Genomic DNA, 24,607 nt, shown 5'->3' with positions numbered 1-24,607 from the left:
TACCTCATGAGCCTAATATGGTAATGACCTATTTTGTGCATAAATTAGGAGCCGGAAATTAGGCAATACTATTATTTAATGGGACTGGAACTAGGAAGCGAGATTGATTTAGTATTAGAATATTTAATTTGATATGCAAATTAGATGGTAGAAATTAATGTTGTTTTTTGTATAATATTATATGATTCTATCCAGTTTTATTATATATCGTGTAATTAAATAATATAGAGATTTATGTATTGAAATGGTGATAATTAATTAGTTTTTGCACGTTTCATACGATTTTTTTTAATTTAGCGTTAAAACAATTCATTATAGCAAACAGCACTTTAAGGGATTAAATTGGTGAATTAAAATTATGAATTTGTCGGAAAATGGAAAATTGACGAAGCAAATAGAAAAAAAATTACTGGAAAATAAATCCAATCAGAGTGAAACACGGAACAGGAATACGAAATAAACTGAAAAAGAAACTAAACTTAATGAAACATTTAAATACACTAAACACAAAACTAAACACAACTAAACACAAAACAAACACGAGATAAACTTAAAAAAAAACAAAGGGAAATAAACTAAAAAAAAAAACACGTTAAAACCACAAAATAAAATAAAAATAAATCACGGAATAAAACCACGAAATAAACTACAAAATGAAACATGGAAGCTGACTCATCGCTCACTCTCTATTACAACTTTTTTCTTTCTTTTTTTTTGTCAAAGACCCACATAACTAAGAAACGAAGAATAAGAAATGTTAAAAAGATTCTATAAAGAGTGAGTGTAAGCCTTGGAGTAGAAACTGTGGCTCCTGAACTCGTGTGTAAAATATTTGGGCGAGGCAACATGAGGCAGGAATTCTGAGCATATAGTCGGGAGGTTCAGTAGAGTGATATATGGGAAAGCCACCTGTACGGGGTATTTTTATATATACGTCTAAGTTTTTTTTTTTTTAAAGCCTTGGTCCTCGAAAAATGGAAATATTTTGTATTGATAAAAATAACTAGGGATTATATGAAGATTAGGCACCCTAGTTAATTTCACGAGGTGATTAAACTCTGTATTGGTAAACTAACCTAACCTAACCTAACCACTAATAGACACAGATAGATGAATATGAAAATTTTAACTTTTCCCTCTCTCTCTCTCTCTCTCTCTCTCTCTCTCTCTCTCTCTCTCTCTCTAGGCAACATTCACACTAAATATAATCTCTACCATTAACATTTATTGAACCATGACTCAGTAAAAATCCTCACCTAATTCTTCATCCCACCTGACTATGATTTTCTCAAGGTTCCAACGAGACGGTACACTTCTCGGATCACCTGAAGATTAACCACCCTAATACTACCTTAATCTAACCTAACTTAACACTAATCTAACCTAACTCAACACTAACTTAACCAAACACTAACTGAAACTAACCTAACCTTACACTAATTTAACCTAACCTAAACTAACTTAATCTAACCTAAATCAACCTAACGTTAACTTACTTAACCTAACCTAACCTAACTTAGCCTCTTCAGGTGAAATAAGCCCGGGTGCGTAATCTTCAGGTGATCCTATATCTCTTACATGGCATATGAAAAACTTATACTTTTAACTAATACTATTAACTTATACTATTATACTATTGACACTTATAAGTCTCCCCACCTGGCCTAGTTATTTTATCCCGTTAACTTGGTCAAGGAATAATTATCATGGTGTTGTGACAGGTAGACTCCTTCAGTGGTGTCAACCTTACACACACCTGCCTTGCTTTACTCACACCTGCCTTGCTTTACTCACACCTGCCTTGCTTTACTCACACCTGCCTTGCTTTACTCACACCTGCCTTGCTTCTCACACCTGCTTGCTTTACTTGCTTTACACCTGCCTTGCTTTACTAACACCTGCCATCGTCTGAAGCACAAACTTGAAGATGACGTCACATAATTCCTCAGAGCTGATAGGTGTCTCATCATCCTTTCCTTTAACTTATGAAACTTACGTTATATCTCACAAACACGCACATATGCACGCTCGCAAGCACGCACACGTACACACACTTATTGAACGAACAAACTAAACTACTACGAAAATACCGATTGAATGACTAAGTCCAATATCGGGCAGTAAGTACCATGGCAGGTGTGTACACAGTGTACTATTGAGGTTTAGTTCAGAATGTGCTGTACAAGTATAGAGTGAAGTATACAAAGTCCACTCCTCTTATAAGCCACACAGACTGGCGGCCTAGAAATTCCTAACCGGCAACTTGACTGGGTCCATACCTCCCTCACCTCCCGAGATACACACACCAAGCAAATATTCAGTGGTCAGCCAAGGTCACCGCTTACCCTCAACACTGTGTCAGTTATCCCACAAAAGACCACTTGTCCTCGGCTCCCCTCATCCCGCAGTTGTTGCCGGCATCAGGGGTCACCAGCTGCGTAAAGGCAGAGAATGAGATCGCCGAGATGTCCGCATCACCAGAGCCAAGCATGGCTCAGATCACTGGGATACAGATCATCGGCTCTTCTGAGCCTAACTCTCCCTTCGTGGCGCCCCCTAACGGCGAAGGCAAGCCCTTAACTCATGAGACATAAAGGCAAGCATGAACATAGCATGCTCCCCTGTTGGGCGCTGTAAACGCTTCTGCGCTTCACCTTACACAAGGATGTAGGGGAGTGCCCCCTAAAAAAATAAAAATAAATAAAAAAATAAATAAATAAATAAAAGCAACAAGCCTCTAGAACAGGTTTTAACACCAAGCGACTGGTGGGTCAAGCGGTAGAACATGCTCTCAGAGAGCATCTCGACGCTGGGCTGATAAGCAGCCCAACATAAGACAACCTAATTCCGAGTGCCCAATGGGGTATCCTCGATGCTGTTATCACAAAAAACTGCAGCAAGACCCTCGGTCAGATCAAAAGAAAACACCAAGATTGGTTTGATGAAAGTAACCGGGAAATCAACGTACTCTTGTATGGTAAGTGTGCTGCTTCCATTTAATGACAGAACAACCCTCAGTCTCGGACTAAAGCTGATACCTTCCACCAGAAGAAAGCGATGAACCAGTGTAAACTTCGCTATCTTACAGATGAATGGTGGAATAAAAAATCGTGTGACATGCAAAAATTTGTGGATCAACACAAGATGTGCGAATGGCCCAACTACTCATGGCGCGGCCCCCTCCGCTCAGCTGACAGTAACTGCCTAATTAAATACACACACACACACACACACACACACAAAAGGTCATGTCTATAGCTCAGACTGGTCCTAAACCAGCTAACCTTTCAATAAAAACTACATCTGTCGTCAACACAACAGGTAACCAGGTAAGAATCTTATTATAGAAATAATGAAATTTTTTCAGTAGTTTGTAACCCCCCTAAAAAAAATACTAAGACAAAATTGGTCTACCCTGAACTATCAATACGTCCAGTACTGCCCAGTAAGACTCTTCCATAATTTACCTTTCAGACCATTACTGAAATTAATCCCTCACGTCTGTGGCGAGTTACCAAGTGGATGCGAAATCTATCACGGACTGATTGACGAACGGACAGACGGATGGACAGCATCATTTCTATCTATCCCCAAACTTTAGGTCCGGGAGGAAAACATAGAGAAAGAATTTAACGCCAGTCAACAAGGAATGGTGCTCCCAATGCAGTAAAACTATACCCACTTGAATGGAAAAGGTGAGAGGGAGAGGACTCCCATACCCTCACAGACGGCGTGAGGGAAGGGGAGGGGCAGACGTTAATAGAGACAGCGACGGGACCACAGGGTATCACAAAGGCGGTACAAGGATAAGCGGTGGGTCCGACCTCCCCAAGAACGAGTGGGGGCATCACGTTGACTCACTGATAAGGGAGCGACACCGACGTCCTCAAAGACGGAGGGAAAAGCGTAACGTTCCTTTAAATCTCTTGTGGGCTACGAAGGACTCCAGACTTAACTAATGAATAAAACGATAATCAGTGACTATGATAACTTGGACGTACCTGAGATATGGTGTGTTAATGTCCCTCGAAGAGCTGTTTTAACTCACACTTACCTGGAAAAAGAAAAGAAAAATACAGTTCATATTACCTGTCATCTATCCCACAAACACCTGTATGATTATTCACACTTAATTTGTATTAGCCTCTGTCCAATATACAGTAATATTTATATACATATGACTTTCCATATAGTATTGTTATATAATTACATCACCCACAGTAATTAAACTATGAGCAAGTGTATAGTAAATACTGATGCTAGCGGCACTATGTCACGTAGTCTCAATGTCTTTCAAATGACCCCTGCCCACTAATGCCTAGTAGAGTTCATCAAATTACTAGCCAGCTACAGACGTGATCAAGGTATCTGACATGGATCACTCGTTTCTACTGAAGCTCCCTATTATCGCTTCTCTACTCTCACAAGTTACCTGCTCATGGTGTAGTTATTGTGATATCACATTTTTTTATGCATAGGCTGGTTTTTCATGATAAGAATAGGAAATAACTTATTGATGAATTTGACGCAAGTAGACAAGTGCAAACAGGCACTAGTCGATCCATAGTTTACCATGATGAGATGTATCAAGTGAAACATGTATATGGAGCAAGTAACAAGATCACTAGATTACAAGATGTTGTAACCGCTAGACTAAGATTAGGATATAAGTACCTTTGGCAGTATGTTCCTCAAGCAGATGTAAACAAAACTAAATGTAAAGTGCGTGGCCAGACATATGGCCACACACTTGAACACTACGTCCTCGACTGTGTGAAGATAGAACCTTTTAAGGACAGGTCCAAGCACACTGTGTGTGAAATGGCACAACACTTCATCTCTAATGGCAAGATAGCCGACATATTAAGATAGTATCCACTTTTTTGCACTTAGTAACTATATCAGTTCTCATGTATAGAACCAAATACACAATGTGCTTGAATACTTCTCACGCAAATGTGAATAACAAAGTGTGAGGCCAGACATACTGCCTCACACGCCTGTACTCACGCAGTTGTGAATAAGTTAACCTTTATGTTCAGAACTAAACAAATAATGAAATTGAAATAATGTGTAACATTCAGTGTCATAATATCCTGACCACGGGGGTTAATTATCATGACCCTTTGTAAACTCTACTCTGTAATCCTTTTGCGCTACCGCTCACAGGATGGATATGGGGTGCACTATAAACTAGCAGCTGTAAGCGGCAAAATAAACAATCTTTGATGAATAATTACCTTGAGTTGGAGGTAGCGGAAGCCCTGACACCTTGTTGTACTCCATGACACTCTTTACACCTTTCGTTAGTTCAAGACACTATACGACACTTTGAGAAACTTCACAGCACTTTACAACACTTTCCGACTCCGAATGACACTGTTGTATTTTGTTTGGTCACTTTATAACTATTCCAGAACATTATGACACTTTATCACTATGAATCTATTTGGCTTTGTGACACTTATAAGCCTTCATGAGACAAACACTTCACATTACTTATAAAATTTCATGACACAAACACTTTACGTTACTTACGAACACGTTATGATGCATGTGATCACTTCTTAACACTTATAAAAACTTTTCGACACTTAAAAACACTTTTGTAATAGCTAAGACCACTTTGAGACACGTATAACTACATTGCAGCACTTATAAACACTTTGTGACACTTGCAAACCCATCATGACACTTGCTAGCACTTTACTACACCGACGAACACTTGACGATATTTTGCAGACAGCGTGTACATCCTTACCTGCGCCAAGGCAGAGACAGCACTGAGCGGCCTTTGTTGACATTCTCATAAATCCAAACCACCAAACAAGGCAGTTTCGAGATTTGTGCGACCCAGGCAAACCTCGTCCCTATGCCGTGTTTTACTCATTCGTTTCTCCACACACATGTTGCTTTAGAGGTCTTTGTTTTCATCTGTTCTAATTTTAAGGTTTAATTAAAGCAATGGATTATACGGCAATATTTTAGTTCGTACAATAAAGCCTCGTTTAACACTCACGTCATCGATGTCTCAAAGTGTCAATCAACTGGCGACAAAAAGTATCCAGAATTGTTAATATTATTTATCCAACTTAATTTGATTATTAAAAGAAACAAACAAACGGGAAACAGAAGGAAATAAGATAAAATTGTATTAATCATAACAAATAACGATAGAACACATTTTAAATTATTTTCTTAATCCAAAAATCAAGGCTTTCGAATACGTGTGTGTTGTCATGGGAAGAACAGCCCAGACCACGGCTAAACCAGAGCAACTAGCGGCCTCCACGCCTCTGCCTGATATGGGTTGATATTTTACACAGACTACAAATAAACCTAAGAAACTCAATCACCTTAAATTTAATTCATAAGAGATGCGTTTTGTTGTTTCTATATACAAAGCCAAACAAAGATGGATCATTAGGAGTTACACCTTTTGAAAACATCCCTCACTCTGTTTAATGCATCCATCAGTCAGGTCAGGGGTCGAGGACTCTGGGTTGATTAAATGTAAACAAAATTCGGAAATGGAATATAGTTTTAAAATCCATCAACTTTATTCTAATCTCCATTTATATTATGAGGGTGCGGCCACTCCAACGTAGATATGTGTGAACGACAAGACGAAATGGGGCACCGGGTTACGATTCTGGTAAGGGTACAGCCGCGTACACTAGACCGGTGTTTCTTCTTGTCGATCACATGTTGACGATTAAAAGGTACTCTAGTGTGGCTGTGTACCTGTCATCACCCCACACTAAAGTGACAGCCATAAATCCTGTACATTAAAAATTCCCAGGTGTTGGCAGCGTTACAAGTGATTAACCTGCATTCGGGAGTACAGGTATCGAGCCTGGTTACCTTGTACGGGTTACCTGAAGATTAGGCACCCTAGCTTATTTCACCTGATGACTATATTACCTTAATGTTAACCTGAGTTAATCTAACTTAACCTAATCCAACCTAACGTAATATAACCTAATCTAACCTAACGTAATATAACCTAATCTAACCTGTTAATTCTTTGTGTATTTTAACTTCTGCAGCACACACTACACGTTAGTACTATATTTATACCAGTGTGTGAATGATCGAAAAGTTAATGTGTAATGACAGACACACAGACAGACAGACAGGCAGACAGACGAAGACAATGAAGAGAGAGACAAAGAGACATAGAGGGTGAAAAGAGAGAGAGAGAGAGAGAGAGAGAGAGAGAGAGAGAGAGAGAGAGAGAGAGAGAGAGAGAGAGAGAGAGTGTGTACTGAAAATAGTAATTCACTTTATATATATTCACGATGATTGATTAATTTGATTGGAATGTTGGTTTGTAATGTGAAGACAGTTAATTATTTGTGAACACCACTTGTATTAAACCAGTGTATTCACTCCCAGTAAATACTACTTCTTGCACTGTCACTATGTTGAAATGCCCTGGAGTTTGAGCTTTTCCCCATCTAGTTATTATATATCTTATTTGTATCACTTACGTTACTTGTATATTATTTGTAATTCGTAACCCATTCCCCAAATATGTAACTGTATATTTTCAGCCTTCTGGCTGCCAAGTTCTTTCAATAAACCGTTAGTTATTATTATTATTATTGTTATTACGTCAGCTTGGTTCCGACTCATTCACTGACCCGCCCTCTGAGAGAACTTTTTTGTATACCTAAACTAACTCATTTTTAAGATCAATGTTTATTAAGTATTAAAATAGCTAGGGTATACACACACACACACACACACACACACACACACACACACACACAGTACCAGCAGCAGGATCTATGTATGTGGAAGAACACTCGTTCACGTTATCATTGAACTAGACCTTCATACAATCTTGACCAATACATAAAAAAGTTGTCATTTTATTTTTATCATATTACAGTAATATTCTCCGTCTGGCTGAGTACAACAAGTAGCTCTTACACCACAAGGACTTTATCAACACACTGAATACACGTAATTATCACTACGTTATCATTGAACTAGACCTTCATACAATCTTGACCAATACATAAAAAAGTTGTCATTTTATTTTTATCATATTACAGTAATATTCTCCGTCTGGCTGAGTACAACAAGTAGCTCTTACACCACAAGGACTTTATCAACACACTGAATACACGTAATTATCTATGTTTGCTTCCTGTATGTGTGTGTGTGTGTGTGTGTGTGTGTGTGTGTGTGTGTGTGTGTGTGTGTGTGTTTCATCTTAGTTTGGAATATTAAGTGAAAAAAATTTACCTGTGAGGTTTTTTGTGCCAGGCGACTCATCAATGGCGTCTGTCTGTCTTCCTCATCCCGTAAAAACCTGTCCTGCCTCAGTGACTTTGTGTTCCGCTGCTCCACAACACACACTAAAAATCTTCCCAGTGTCTCTCAAAGGTTTCTCAAATTCTTAGTAAACTTCCCTTGTATCACGTGACGATTAGCAACTCAGTTTATTTCACTTGATAATTAAACACCGTAATGCTATCTGGGGGAGTTAGCTTAGGTTAGGTTAGGGTGGTTAGGTTAGGTTAGGTTAGAATTGTAATAGTTAATCTTCAGGTGAAATAAGCTAGGGGTCTAATCTTCAGGTGATCGTCAGAGTAGATGACGCCCTCTCCCACACCTGGTCAGACGATACCATTTATAGAAAATCAGAAACAAAACACTACACAGGACACACCTCGTTATACTGCCTGTTAGGTGAACTACCTCACCAACCACTCTGTAAATTGGTTACCAGAGAAGGTGATTCAGGTGTCTTTTGTGTGTGTTTTACCTGTTGTGTTCACCTTAATAATCACATACTCACACACACACGCGCGGGCACCTCTAATTTACCTTGAGCTCAATACATAACATCTAAATTACACTGAAACTCGACCTAGATTAGTGTCTTCAGTATCTACCTGGATACAACATTAATTAGTACACCATCATAAAGACGTCACCTGCCATGTTTAGAGTCAGGTGTGGATGATGTCACCACCTGCGGCCATCATCATCTCTCTCTCTCTCTCTCTCTTGTCTATTTTATCGGAATATCTGGTAATTTTTCCTCTGTTTACTCTCACTCCCTCTCATCGCTCCCTCGCCTCTCCCCTCGCCTTCATTAAGTCACATATTGCTTCCCTTTGTAGTTATTGTTGTCCTCTTGCTGTCTCCTCTCCTTCACTGCTTTTCCAATTTCATTAAATCTCTACATCTCTATTCTTATTTTACCTCCCCCTCCCCCTCCCCCTCTTTCTTCTTCCCTCCTCCTCCTCCTCCTCCTCCTCACTCTCTCATAAATGACCTCATAGCAACGAGTTCACTTATCCTCATTTTTCTGGTCACTAGAATTATTATAATGATGTCAAATTTTCATAGATATTACTTCCCAAATAAGACTTTTAAGCATAGTACAGTATTATAGGTTGGGGGCAGAGGTTGCGGAGGGGTGGGGGATGTTGGTGGGGGGGAATATGGTGGGGAAAGGGGGATAGGAAAGAGGGTGAGGAGGAAAGCAATTGAGGAGGGGTGAGAGGGGTAGGAAGGAGGAGGATGAGGGGTGAGAGGGGTAGGAAGGAGCAGGATGAGGGGTGAGAGGGGTAGGAAGGAGCAGGATGAGGGGTGTTGTATCTTGGGTTTGGCAGCATTGTAATCCCCGGCAACTTGAAAAATCCCAAGTGGTCGAACTGATTGGTAAAGGATTTATCCCCGTAAAGAACACAGAGAATTAACAAAGCCAATGTCTTAATTCCTAAATCTTGAAGACTTAAACATTTTATTTCAGGAGATTTTGTGTGTGTGTGTGTGTGTGTGTGTGTGTGTGTGTGTATGTGTGTGTGTGTGTGTGTGTGTGTGTGTGTGTGTGTTTCTCTACATTCTCTCCTATTTATCTTTTGTTATTAGTTTTCAGTTGTGATTCTCTCAATATTCCATTTACTTGACCATGATTTCTGTCTTAATCAATTTTATCTGTCTTTCTTTTATGTCTGTCTGTCTGTCTGTCTGTCTGTCTGTCTGTCTGTCTGTCTGTCTGTCTGTCTGTCTGTCTGTCTACGCACACAGTCTAATCAAACTTTAGTCAGAGATAAATTTCGTCACGGTACAAATTTTCACCTCTGTGTGTACAACTGTTTCATGAGACTGACATAGGCAGACAGACAGACAGGCAGACATACCAAAACTCGTAACCTGGCACCACACACTCACCATACGTCTAGCATGTAGATATAACCTCCCCCAGTTTATATAACATGATTAGGACACTACCATCACAAGGCAGAGACTCATCTTACGGCATAGGATAACAGAAGGTAACTTAATCCTAGAGTATAAAATAAATGCTACTGAACCTTTTATTATTATTATTATTATTATTATTATTATTATTATTATTATTATTATTATTATTACTATTATTATTATTATTATTATTATTATTATTATTATTATTATTATTATTATTATTATTATTATTATTATTATTATTATTACCGTCATCAACACAGTGAGACTTGCAAACCATCATGAGAAAAAAATAAACAAGAAAATAAAGAATTAGTTTATAATTAAAAGGTAAAAAAGGTGATGAAATGTCCAGCCAAAGTTATAGGTAATTATGTGACGTCAGCTGGTTATTTGGGCTTCTGGGGCACTAATTGATATTTAGTTTAGAGTGTTGTTTAATGCTGTGTGTTGCACTGTTTGTGTTTCAGGTGATTTACTGTGTATTATTGTCTGTATACCTGTGTTGTGTGTTTAGTATTGTCTGTATACCTGTGGTGCCTATGTAAAATGCATTGTTTGTGTATCTGCACTGACCATGAACATGTTAAATCAAAGTGAATTTGCATAAGGATTTTCCTGAATAAAACTGTCTCTCTCTCTCTCTCTCTCTCTCTCTCTCTCTCTCTCTCTCTCTCTCTCTCTCTCATTAAAAGCCTTAGTATACCACCTCTTATTCTCATCTCAGAAAAAAACAACAATAAAAACACTGAAACTAAATTAATTAAAATAAAACACCTTATTTACCTAACACACATGATTAACATTACCTGATATTTCGTTCATTAAGGTAAACTTTGGGACACAGGTGTAAATTTAAGCTCATTCTCCTGTCCTGACTTAATACTCACGCCTCTGTGGACACAACTCTGGACATATGCACTTCTGAGAGGTCTTACTAAGGTGTGTGTGTAACTGTGTATATTATAATCCCTCGTGTATGTCTGTGTGTCTAATTTAGGGTGTATTTTTTTACCCCCCTCCCCAACCCCTCCCCTCACCTTCCCCACAAAAAAAATTGTATGCTGTAAAGAGAACAATTTTCTACAATCATTTTTATTGTTAATTTTAGCTCGACTGTTTAGTTTATTTTTTCGGTATTTTTGTTCTTTTCTCATTCAATTTGTGAATAATATGGAGACAGTTTTTCATTTTTCTTCTTCTTCTTCAGCTTAACCGGCTCTTAATGCTGTTTTCCATCCGGCTAATCTGGCTTTTAACGTTGATGAAGGTCCGATGTCTCTCAACACGGTGTACAGTACGTCTGGTTTTATCTGGTTTTTGTATTTCCGGCTTTTCTGATTTGATTGTTCTTGTAGGTCAGGCGTCTCTGGCTTTTATTGGTGGTATAGATCCGGCTTTCAGTTTATTTTTGTTAGAGAGCCGGATAGAGTTGTAGTGTGAGATATAAAATGATTGTTCAAGTGAGAGATTACGCTCTAACACGAATTGACTTAACCGGATATAATCTGAGTTAACTTAATCATACTGTGAGTGTCCTAACCTAACCCAACCTGATTCAACTACAAAGCTCAAATACACCAAAAACTGGATGTGTGTGTGTGAGAGAGAGAGAGAGAGTGTGTGTGTGTATGTGTGTGTTTGTGTGTGTGTGTGTGTAAAAAACAGCTTAGTTTTTCCCTACATCTGAAATAACATAAATTACAGCTTCTAACATATTTATGCTACATATAAATTTTTTCTACATACAGTAATCCTCTTAAGTCTCTCGTATCCTTTAATGATATGATTCATGGCACAAAAACCTTTTATTTTACGAATTATGTAAATTTTATCTCCTCGTGAATATCATTTACATATACAGTGTGTGTGTTTTCGTCTCTTTCTGTACAGGTTTTAAGCACAATTTTCCCTGTTTAAAATATTCTTGGCCAATTGGGTACAACACTCATTTCCTCATGTCCTAGAGGTCATTGGTTCACGCTCGGGGGCCCCACCCTTAGTCCACCCTTAGTTCACCCTTAGTCCACCTGCCTGCGCTTGACTTTACTGTTGAGGTCTGAAGGCGATCGAGTGCAGTGCTAAGTCAGGCCTATAAGACACTTACTTGATCTTCCCCATGCCCTCCCTTCCTGTCTGTATGTATGTATGTATGTATGTATGTATGTATGTATGTATGTATGTATGTATCCTCCACCAGTTAGACAGTCACTCGTGGACCTTATACACACTACACAAGGTATCGTCAACTCTCGAGGGTAAATTTCACGATCACTCATACGATAACTTCTGTCGTAAAAACAGTGGCCTTTGAAACGTTTTTTGTGTGTTGTGTTCTGTTGTAGTTGTGTTTTCTTGTTTGTTGTTGTTTGTTGTTGTTGTTGTTGTTGTTAAGTGCTTCAAATACTACTAGAGGTCATTAAACACCACTCACTATAGGTGCTTCAACTACCCGGGTTATTAAGCACTGGGGGGTGTCTAATCTTCATGTGATCTAATTGTTGTTGGGGGTTTTTTTTTTCATAGATAGATATTTGTCTCTTGTTAACCCAGGATGATCAAGACATAGTAGAGATTTACGATTCTGTTTATACTGGGGAAAAATCAATATGGTAGTTTCTGGTGTTTGTCTTGTTAATGGTCTGGTCCAGCATATTTCGTTTATTATTTACGATGGTGTGTGTGTGTGAGAGACGGTGCGTGTGTGTGTGTGAGAGACGGTGCGTGTGTGTGTGTGTGTGAGACGGTGCGTGTGTGTGTGCTGCTTATAGTATGGGTCTCTGAATCTGTTTGTGTGTGTGTGTGTGTGTGTGTGTGTGTGTGTGGGTGTCTGTGTGTGTGTCTGTGTGTGTGTGTGTATAGGCGCATCTAACCACAACTAACCTAATCCAACCTGACTCAAACCTACTCCCACTCCTACTACCCTACCCTACCCTAACCCTATCTTACCCTACCCTACTCCTACCCTAACCCTATCTTACACCCCACCTACCCTACCCTACCCTACCCTACCCTACCCTACCCTACTAACCCTAACCTATCCTACCCTACCCTACCCTACCCTAACCATACTCTCAGCTCAGGTTAAATCTTGAGGTACATACAGAAGAAACTTAACCTCTCCTATCAAGTTAATACACCAAGTTAACTCACTGAAACTTCTTCTGAGGAGGAAACTTGATCATTAAAACTGTTCAAGATTAAGTGAAATTAAGCTAACCCAAGTTTAAGCTTTGCCTTGACCTAAGTAGCTTAAAATAGGTTAGGTTAGGTTAGGTTAGGTTAGGTTAGGTTAGGTTAGGTTAAAATATTTTTTTTTCCTCTGTATCTATGTCATTATATCCCAAATTTTCAATACTTTACCTTAGACAAAAAAGACAGATTCTCAAAAGATCACAATTTACAATTTTTCATTTTCATTACAAAACATTACAGCTAAATTTATAAACGACATACACAAACGACAAACAAAATGTCGTCAATACATTACTGAGACTCTACAATGAAAAATAATCACCTCAGCCCAATCACACGTACAACTAATACCATTCGAATTTTTCTAACTCTCAAAAAGAAAAAGGATTTTGGTTCCTGTGAAAATATAACAAGTGACCAAGTGTGATCCTCGTGAGCTGAGACACGATATCCTCTCAATAATTTCTCGTATCGTCGACTATTTCCCTGTATTTGTTCAGCCACTGTAAAAGAAAAACAAAAAACTAAAATAATAAAACTCGGGATTTATTTCGCTCTAACCCACCACAATCGTCGGGGTTGTCCAGAGAGAGAGAGAGAGAGAGAGAGAGAGAGAGAGAGAGAGAGAGGAGGGACCATTATAGCGATTTTTTGTTGCGGCTGTGAGGTTTGGGCGCTGGGTGTGGGTGTGGGCGTGGGTGGATGGTATGGGTGTGGGTATGGGTCTGGGTGTGGGTGTGGGTGTGGGTGGATGGTATGGGTGTGGGTGTGGGTATGGGTCTGGGTGTGGATGTGGGAGGAGGGTGTGGTAGGCGGGTAGTATCCAGAGCTCAGAGGATAGACACAGTTATTTGGTGACGTGGAAACTCTCGCTGGGTGAAACTGTAGAGGTTAATTACTGTAGAGTCTCTTGATGCACCGAATGACAGTGTTAGATCAGTGTCTGTGTGTCATGTAACCCCCCCTCTCTCTCTGCTCTCTGGTCTTGTTCCCCATACAAGTAGTAAAACTATTATGATTCTCTGAGAAAAGTTTGTGAATTTCATAAGTTTTGGGAGAGAGTTTTCTAACTTTCTCTGAACTAGTCCTTGATGATCCTGGGGAAAAAAGAAAAATCCCTATTTCGTGGGTTTTTTTTTTTAAGGTTGAGGAAAAGGTGAAGAGAATTTTATATACGTTGTCAACTTCTTACATCTTACTCGAGTCAACAATATTAGTTGTGGGTTATTACAGAGTTTACTGTGAGGTGCAGTGGCTGAGTTGGATACAGTACTCGATGCCCGTCCTAAGAGTAGGTGGTTTGATCCCAGTAGTGAACGGGGAATTAAATTTTCAGTTAGGGTAGTGAAGATGTTTTTGTCGGGTGTAGTGTGCTGGCCATTTTGCATCCTCGTGTCTTGTGGCTGAGAGGATACTACACTCGTCTCCTGTCGTAAGAGGTCGTTGGTTCACGTCCAGGGTACACAGGGTCGACCAAGCTTAGTATTCAGTATGCTGTATCCACACTACCCCTAACAGCCAGTCAAGCCAGTCACGAATGGATGTACACAGTCACGGACGGATACACACGAACGGGCTGAGAGATGATCATGGCTGAGCATACACGGACGAACTCAATCAGGGATATTCGCTGTAAATACACTCATACGAACGGACGTAAATAGACACGGACAGACGTAAAGGCAAACAGGATTAAACACGGACTGAAACCCCCAAAATCACGGACGGAGGAAAAAAAGAGAACCTAAACTTTCCCAGGTTACCTTCCAATTAACCTGTTGATGTGATACATAAGACTCGTCTCTTCTTTATGATTCACCTGTATAAGAAACCTGCTTATGACTCGTGTTAAGTATTATCTGTTTTTTGTTTAATTAATAAATACCGAGGGTTTTTCCTGACTTATTTCTTCGTGTTAACAAGTGATCCATGTGTGTGTGTGTATGTGTGTGTGTGTGTATGTGTGTATATGTGTGTGTGCGTGTTTGTGTGTGTTTGTTGCCGGCCTCGTGTGCATGATTCTCTACGTGTACGTGTTTATGTCTGTTCCTATATTCTGTTTGTTTGTTTGTATAACTATGTGCGTTTGTATGTTTATATGTATATTAGTGTGTGTGTGTGTGTGTGTGTGTACATTTCCTGTATATATTCTAACTTAATTATATAGTAATAAATCACTTAAAATAAACAAATAAACACAAAACAAATAAAAACCACAATACATTTACTAGACTCCTTACCTGACTCTACCTGACCGTCAAACATGGAGGTCAGGCCAGGGAGAACATGACACGGACAGGCCAGGTCTCACAGGTCTCACAGGTCACACAATCAAGCGGAAGTATCTAAAACAGGTGTGGATAAACAGGTAAAGGTGAAAACAGGTAGACGCTATCACTTAACGAGAAACACTTATGCACAAACTTCACCTTCCGATATCTGAGGTCAGGTTGTGGGTATATATTGTGGTGGAGCAGAGGAGCAGCAACAAACGCAGCTCACATCTCACACAATGAAGTTTGTAAGTGAAAGTTGGTAAAATTTTGTCATTTGGGTGTTTTAATCTGATACACTTAAGTAGATTGTAGCCTTATACTCAAAATATACTTCAGAGATACACTTTAAATTGACACACTTAAGTATACTCAATCTTATACTCAAAATAAACTTCAGAGCCATAATGCTATTGATTAGAATTGGAGTCGTTCTATGGTATATATATCAATAGGCTTTGTGGTCTTGGTACAGTGGTGTCAGACGTGTGGTCCTGGTACAGTGGTGTCAGACGTGTGGTCCTGGTACAGTGGTGTCAGACGTGTGGTCCTGGTACAGTGGTGTCAGACGTGTGGTCCTGGTACAGTGGTGTCAGGCGTGTGGCGTTGGTACAGTGGTGTCAGGCGTGTGGCGTGGTACAGTGGTGTGTCAGGCGTGTGGTGTTGGTACAGTGGTGTCCGACGTGGTGTTGGTACAGTGGTGTCAGACGTGGCGTTGGTACAGTGGTGTCAGGCGTGTGGCGTTGGTACAGTGGTGTCAGGCGTGTGGCGTTGGTACAGTGGTGTCAGGCGTGTGGCGTTAGTACAGTGGTGTCAGGCGTGTGGTGTTGGTAAAGTTGTATTAAAATCTACTGTTATCATTCCTCCTCCTACAGACAGCGCTGATACTGGTACTCCTGCTGGTGGTGTCAGCGGTCCTCGGCAGTCCAGAACCGCACAAGGGTAAGGGTGGTAAAGGCTTCAAGAAAGGCGGTCGTCGATCCGGTGGAGGCTCCCGTCACGTCCCAGTTCATGTGATCCCTGTCTATCATGGCGGTTACGGGCACGGCGGCGGCGGATACGGGCACGGCGGCGGCGGATACGGGCACGGCGGCGGCGGATACGGGCACGGCGGCGGCGGATACGGGCACGGCGGCGGCGGATACGGGCACGGCGGCGGCGGATACGGTCACGGCGGCGGCGGCTTCGGTGGCGGATTCGGAGGCAGTTTTGGAGGCTACGGAAAAAAGTAAACTCAAACAAGTGAAACACAGGAGAGTTAGTCTAGAATCACTGCCATTATGGAGAGTCATCCCAGACAGGTAACTCACTCTCACCTGTGATTTACACCTATACTAACCTTCAGACATTTATCTTCACTTATGTCTTTATCAGTTTGTGAGGTGATGTCTTTCTCGTCTATGTTCTCTCTCTAGTCTTTCTACCATTGTAATTTTTTTATTAATTTAATTTGATATTAAAATGTATATAGAAATTTCTCTTGTCTTAATTAGTACCATAAATTGATGATGATGATGATGATGATGATGAAGTGAATTGTGATGATGATGATGATGATGATGATGATGATGATGATGATGATGATGATGATGATGAATGATGATGATGATGATGATGATGATGATGATGATGATGATGATGATAAAGTGAATGGTGATGATAATGATGATGATGATGATGATAATGATGATGATGATGATGATGATGATGATGATGATGATGATAAAGTGAATGGTGATGATAATGATGATGAAGATGATGATAATGATGATGAATATGATGATCATGATGATCATGATAAAGTGAATGGTGATGATGATGATAAATTGAATGGTGATGATAATGGTGATGACGATGATGATGATAAAGTGAATGGTGATGATAATGGTGATGATGATGATGATGATGATGATGATGATAAAGTGAATGGTGATGATAATGGTGAAGATGATGATGATGATGATGATGATGATGATGATGATGATGATGATGATGATAAGGAGGAAGAGGAAGAGAAGCAGTAGGAAGAGAAGGAGAACATAAGAACATAAGAATGGAGGAAACTGCAGCGGGCCTATTGGCCCATACTGGGCAGTCTCATTTACACCCAACCCCTATTGCTCATATATCCATCCAACCTGTGTTTGAAGCTATCCAGCGTATTAGAGTTAATGGTGATGTTTGGTAACTTGTTCCACTCGTCCACTACTCTATTTCCAAACCAATGTTTACCTATCTCGCGCCTAAATCTAAATTTAATTTATCTAATTTAAAACCATTGCTACGAGTTCGCTCCTGGTTGGATAGTTCGAGTACCTTTGTTATATCACCTCTGTTTAACCCTGACTTCCATTTATACACCTCGATCATATCGCCCCTCACTCTACGTCTCTCGAGGGAGTGCAAATTAGGATGCTTTAACCTGTCTCTGTACTCAAGGTTCCTAATGCCCGGGATTAGTCTTGTCATTCCCCTCTGTATGCTTTCTAGGCTCTCGATATATATTCTGTAATACGGTGACCAGAATTGAAATGCGTAATCCAAATGAGGTCTCACAAGCGCAAGATATAGTTTTAGGATGGCCTCGCTAGTCTTGTAACTAACACTCCTTTGTATGAACCCAAGTACTTTGTTAGCCTTGTTTCGAGCAAATACACATTGTTGTCTGGGCTTAAGATTCCTACTTATCATTACTCCTAAATCTTTCTCACATTCAGATTTCTCAATAACATCGTTGTTCACCTGTTATCTGGTTTCCCTGTTTACATCTCCTCGACTAAGTTCTTTACATTTGTCCACATTGAATTTCAGCTGCCATTTTTCAGACCATGCGAATTTTTTTTTAGATCTTCCTGTAGTTTTGCGGAGACCACGTCAGATTTAGTTACACGCCCTATTTTAGCGTCGTCAGCAAATTTACTTACATTTCTGTCTACGCCTATATCTATGTTGTTTATGTATATTATAAATAATAATGGTCCAAGTACTGAATCTTGGGGTACTCCACTAGTGACGTTACCCCAATCGAATTTATTGCCGTTAATGCTCACTCGCTGTTTCCTGTCCAGTAACCACGCCCTAATCCATTTTAGAATATCTCCTCCATTGCCACGAGCCTCCACTTTTCGTATTAGTCTATCATGGGGGACTCTGTCGAAGGCTTTGCTAAAGTCGATATATACCACATCATAATCGTGCCCCTCGTCCACTGATTCGAAAACAGATGAAAAGAATTTTAATAGATTTGTCAGTCATGAACGCCCGCTTGTGAAGCCATGCTGGGAATCATTGATCAATCGGTGCTTCTCCAGGTGATTTCGAATAGAGTTTGAAATTATTGCTTCCAGTAATTTGCCTACAATTGATGTTAAACTAATTAGACAGTAGTTAGAGGATAGTGATCTATCTCCCTTCTTGAAAATCGGTATTTCATTCGCTATCCTCCAGGATTCTGGTATTACACCTGTTTTTAATGACATGTTAAACAACTTTGCTAAGGGCATACTAAGCTCTTCCTTACATTCCTTTAATACTCTGGCAAATATCTCATCGGGACCTGGTGACTTATTAGGCTTTAGTTTGTCTATTTGTTTACTAACATCGTTACTAGTCACTACTATATCGCTTAATCTATTTTCTACACACACACACACACACACACACACACACACACACAGATCTTCATTACAATAATTTCTCTATTTCCGTGGGTAAATCCAAACAGTATCCAGTGTAAACAATTAACAGTGTGTGTGTGTGTGTGTGTGTGTGTGTGGTACAGACAAAGATACAGACTGTCGTCATATTTTATCCAGTATCAACACCTCAGGTTAACCAAACGTAAATATTGTTCATTGGAAACATTTATTTGGGATGAATTTACTTACATACATCATAGTAAATAAAATCCAAGTAAAAACAAACAAAAATGATTGGATTTTTGTTTTTGTAAATTGTGTAAAATTTTGTAAATGAAGGTAAACATAGATGAGTAATTTTGAGAGATAATATATATATATATATATATATATATATATATATATATATATATATATATATATATATATATATATATATATATATATATATATATATATATACAGGAGCAGGTGAGAGTAGGTGAGTTAATTAGTTACCTGTCCGGGAAGACTCTCCATAAAGGCAATGATCCCAGACTGTCTAACTCTCCTACTCTTACTGATCAGGTTTACTATTTTCCGTAACCTCGACGGCCACCTCCGTGCCCGTATCCGCCGCCGCCGTGCCCGTATCCGCCGCCGCCGTGCCCGTAACCGCCATGATAGACAGGGATCACATGAACTGGGACGTGACGGGAGCCTCCACCGGATCGACGACCGCCTTTCTTGAAGCCTTTACCACCCTTACCCTTGTGCGGTTCTGGACTGCCGAGGACCGCTGACACCACCAGCAGGAGTACCAGTATCAGCGCTGTCTGTAGGAGGAGGAATGATAACAGTAGATTTTAATACAACTTTACCAACGCCACACGCCTGACACCACTGTACTAACGCCACACGCCTGACACCACTGTACCAACGCCACACGTCTGACACCACTGTACCAACACCACACGTCTGACACCACTGTACCAACACCACACGCCTGACACCACTGTACCAGGACCACACGTCTGACACCACTGTACCAACACCACACGCCTGACACCACTGAACCAACACCACACGCCTGACACCACTGTACCAACACCACACGCCTGACACCACTGAACCAACACCACACGCCTGATACCACACATATTTTTCACATTTTGTTTGATGTGTTCATGTGTCAATTTTCTTCACCACACACACACACACACACACACACACACACACACACACACACACACACTCACACACACACACTTGTCTTAACACAGCATCATCTGCATATAACAAACATACCTTCATATCATACCTTCTTTCATTCCTTATCTAGTCAACAAAGCTCTCGTCTCTGTACGATCTTAACTGCCTAGGTAAACTGCTCCTCTACACACACACACACAGCGATGATAAATACAACACCGTAATGATACACACACTCTGGATGATAACTCTACATACAATCTCATTTTTTTTCCGCCAGTGAGTGAGTGAGTCAGTCAGTACCCGATTGATGTATATAGCTATTAACTCAACTATATAGATAATATAAGCTATCTTGATGGTATAAAACTATATATCAAGATTGAGTTGTTGATGTTTACTCACAAATTTCATGATGGAGGTGAGGTGAGGTGTGCTGCCCCTTTGTCTGTTTCATCTCTCTACCACAATATATATACTTAAGACTTGACCTTCAGATATCAGAAGGTGAATTTTACCTGCAAGTGTTTCTGGAAAGTGATAGTGCCTGGATGTTTCACCCTTACTCACAATGGACTTGCTTGAGCCAGTTCGTGCCAAAGGAAGAGAAACCACACAGGTCAGCTCCTCCTACTCGCCTTCCCTTATACCTCCCCCTTCCTTCCTTCTCCTTCTTCTCCTCCTTCCCCCTACCCCTACCCCTACCCCTCCTCCTCCTTCCCCCCTTCTCCTCCTTCCCCCTTACCCCTCCTCCTCCTACACAAGCAGACACAACCCTGACCTCCATAATACGTTCAACAACTTTCCAAATGTAAACATGAAGAAAGTGTCAGCCAATGTTTCTTTCCTGGATCATCTTTGTCTGTTTGTCTATCAGTCTATTTGCGTATTTATTGTCTATTTCTGTAATTAGGGGTAAATGTAGATAATGAAATATATAGATATTATTTGATGTTAAAACCCCAGCTTATTTCACCTGCTGTTTAGACACCCCAGCTTGTTTTACCTCTCGTTTAGACACTCAAGCATATTTAACCTGTTATCTGTTGATCTGTTACCTCATTTTGCTATCTTGAGAGATCATCTTACCTGTTAATGTCTAATATAAGGCTTATTGTAATCTCTCCTACAGGTACAGTAATTAGCCCTCTCTCTCTCTCTCTGTAAAAGTATCTTGCTATTTATTTGTCACACACACACACACACACACATTGTTCCTATAATAGCAAACGAATACCCGAACAAAAACTGGTCAGCGCTCACCTGACCTGTGTGTGTGTGTGTGTGTGTGTGTGTGTGTGTGTGTGTGTGTGTGTGTGTGTGTGTGTGTGTTTTACATTCATCAGGGTGGCCACACAGTACAGGTAAAGAGAAAGACAGTGACAGTCAAACAGAGACTGACACACAGACAGACAGACAGACACAAACAGACAGAGACGTAGAGAGGAAGATAAAGGTAAAAAGAAGGAAAGAGGAAGATAGAGAAGGATATAGTGAAAGTAAATAGGTAAACAGAGCCAATTACACGTCAGCCTAAATCCTGGAACATCGGACATCCTCAATACAGCACAGCCACACTTCAACAGCATTAGAAGAATAAGCCCAACCCCCTCTCCCACGAACGCATTCAAACACCCCTCCCACATCCCCACACTCACTCAAACACCTCCACACCCTAGCCTCCACACTCTCAAGCACAGTAGAAAGGTGTGCAATTTTCCTCTTCCCAAAAATTAACTCCAATACATACTACTGATGGTCACGAAATCTTGCAGTTAATTAAAAGAATTACCTGAAAGAACCACTGCGCCTCTAATTTGGTGCCGGATAAAAAAGACCTCAAGTGAAATGGTGAAAATGGTGAAATGGTAAATAAGAAAGGGAATTTTTTTTTTTTTGCCTCATCAGCGATACTTTCAGAAGATGTTTCAAGGCATTTTGGGTGATGTTTATATAATGCAGTGGCTGTTTTGGTGAGATGACAATGGGATTACAGCACGGACGGGAAGAGAGAGAGAGAGAGCTAACACGTACGGACGCCCAAAGCAGTGGTGGCAGTATTCAAGGCAGCCCCTGGGTGGCCCACAGACACAACACTATACCTGAGATGAGAGCTACCTGTGTGTGTGTGTGTGTGTGTGTACTTTAGGTTAGGTCTGGAGCCTATAAGAACAGGAGGGACCCATTAACCTGTACTAGAACCTACTAAAACATCCATCAAGAATCAGGGAGATGACCGACCACAAGAGAGAGGTAAAAGGATCTGAACTGCTGTCGATAAGAAAGAAAAAAAGAAAAACTATCAAGAAAGAAGAAATGCTGTCGACCAGAGAGGAAAAAAAAGTAAAAATAAAACTGTCAACAAGAAAGAAAAATGAACAATGTAGTCGATATGGGTGAAGAAAGTGGCCATAATGATCCCACAAGTTGAAGAAGAAAGAATTTAAGTGAACACAAGTGAAGAAAACTCATGATGACAAGACTCCTATAGCCAACCACAGGTGTGAGAGAGGTAATGAAGGAATGGCGTGACACTACCAGGCGCCTCCACCTAGTGTGTGTGTGTGTGTATGTGTGTATGTGTGTCTGAGGAATAAATTGGTGATATAAGAGCACTGTGGATGAATACATGTGCAGTCGTTTGTTTGGGAAAGGTTAAACGATAACTAATTTTTTCTTTTTTAACTACGACAATCACCACAACTACAACCACAGCTACAACTATTACAACCACAACTATTACAACCACTAGTACGACAACCACAACTATTACAACCACAACTATTACAACCACAACTATTACAACCACAACTACGACAACCAAGACCAGGGTTGACAATAAAAGCTCTTTGCACTGTTCAAAAGCACACGGGTGTATATGTTACTGCTTCCAGACACTAGCCAGACCTTTACAGCATAAAGCTTTTTCAACTATAACTCCGCAGGGCTGAAGTTAAAGTGATCTGAAGACAGTATTTTGGATACATCATGAAGTCAAAAGTCACGTTACTGTTGTATTTGCGTCATTAAGTATACATTTATGTAGTTTTAACAATTAGATTTTGTTTTAATGTTTAATTTTGTCACACATGATGGGTTAAAATTGTCCTCGTAAAAAAGGACAATGGTTTAAAGTGTCACATGAAGATTAGCCCACCTCCAGCTTATGTCTCCTTCACCACCATAACATAACATAACATAACATAACATAACATAACGTTTTAAAGTAGTAAATGGTAAAATAAACACAAAAATAAGAGCACTTAGGTGGCCCCTTACAATGGCGCTCACAACAGTACAAATGTATGGATCATGGACCTATAGTAATAATAATAAATGAAGCTTAGTGATAGAGGCTCACTGGCAAAGAACACATAAGTCACATAATGATCACATAAGTATCACCTAAGTAGCACATATAAGTATTACCTAAGTAGTAAATAAGGCTGAAAAGGTCATTCAGACGATAGAAGGAAAAACACATAAAGCTCACTTAGTTATAAAGTAGTAAATACGAGGAAGAGACGGGGGCTGGAGAGTGTCGAGGTACACACACACACACACACACACACACACACACACACACACAGAGGCAATAGATGGGTGGAAGGTGAGACAAAAAACGTAAGAGGAATGTGGAAGAAATATGAGTAGAGTGTGAGGGAGAAGGCGAACAAGACCTTATTACACGGGCCCACCTCACGGTAAACACGCTGGTCTATAATGTCATGTAAATTGGCAGATAAAGGACGCCTTCTGTTGCTGGAGCCGGAGGAGCAGAAGAAAGGTGGGGAGAGACGCCTGGATCACTGGTGCCAGTTTATTTTCCCGTCAGAATATGATGGCGAGACGTGACACCTATATACAGAGAAATGGTGCTAATTACAGGTAGTTAGAGAAGAAAGGAATATCAATAAGTGAAAGATATGGTGATGAGAGAGAGAGAGAGAGAGAGAGAGAGAGAGAGAGAGAGAGAGAGAGAGTGATAACTGGAGATATTTACTTCACCTCCCTATCTGGATTTACAAGTTGCTAGTGACGGTGTGCTCAATATTTTCTTTAGTGTGTAGTGCAAGA

General features: G+C 40.1%; 2 protein-coding genes across 2 annotated transcripts; one reads left to right on the top strand and one right to left on the bottom strand.

The window, feature by feature from the left end:
- The first annotated feature begins 15,919 nt into the window (after positions 1–15,919).
- On the top strand, positions 15,920–16,933 carry LOC121866106 (abscisic acid and environmental stress-inducible protein-like). Its single transcript, XM_042365702.1, has 2 exons — positions 15,920–15,949; positions 16,577–16,933. The coding sequence occupies exons 1-2, from the start codon at positions 15,941–15,943 to the stop codon at positions 16,931–16,933; spliced, it is 366 nt and encodes a 121-aa protein (XP_042221636.1). The 5' UTR covers positions 15,920–15,940.
- A 2,848-nt stretch (positions 16,934–19,781) lies between these two features.
- On the bottom strand, positions 19,782–21,035 carry LOC121866119 (abscisic acid and environmental stress-inducible protein-like). Its single transcript, XM_042365715.1, has 2 exons — positions 20,936–21,035; positions 19,782–20,154 (listed from the first exon to the last, which is right to left on the bottom strand). The coding sequence occupies exons 1-2, from the start codon at positions 20,942–20,944 to the stop codon at positions 19,912–19,914; spliced, it is 252 nt and encodes an 83-aa protein (XP_042221649.1). The 5' UTR covers positions 20,945–21,035; the 3' UTR covers positions 19,782–19,911.
- Between the last annotated feature and the right edge of the window lie 3,572 nt (positions 21,036–24,607).

The sequence above is a fragment of the Homarus americanus genome, unplaced genomic scaffold, assembly GCF_018991925.1.
Source record: "Homarus americanus isolate GMGI-L3 unplaced genomic scaffold, GMGI_Hamer_2.0 scaffold9514, whole genome shotgun sequence".
Classification (NCBI taxonomy): domain Eukaryota; kingdom Metazoa; phylum Arthropoda; class Malacostraca; order Decapoda; family Nephropidae; genus Homarus; species Homarus americanus.
The sequence above is the reverse complement of the archived record's forward strand: the minus strand, read 5'-3'. Positions and strand labels throughout refer to the sequence as shown.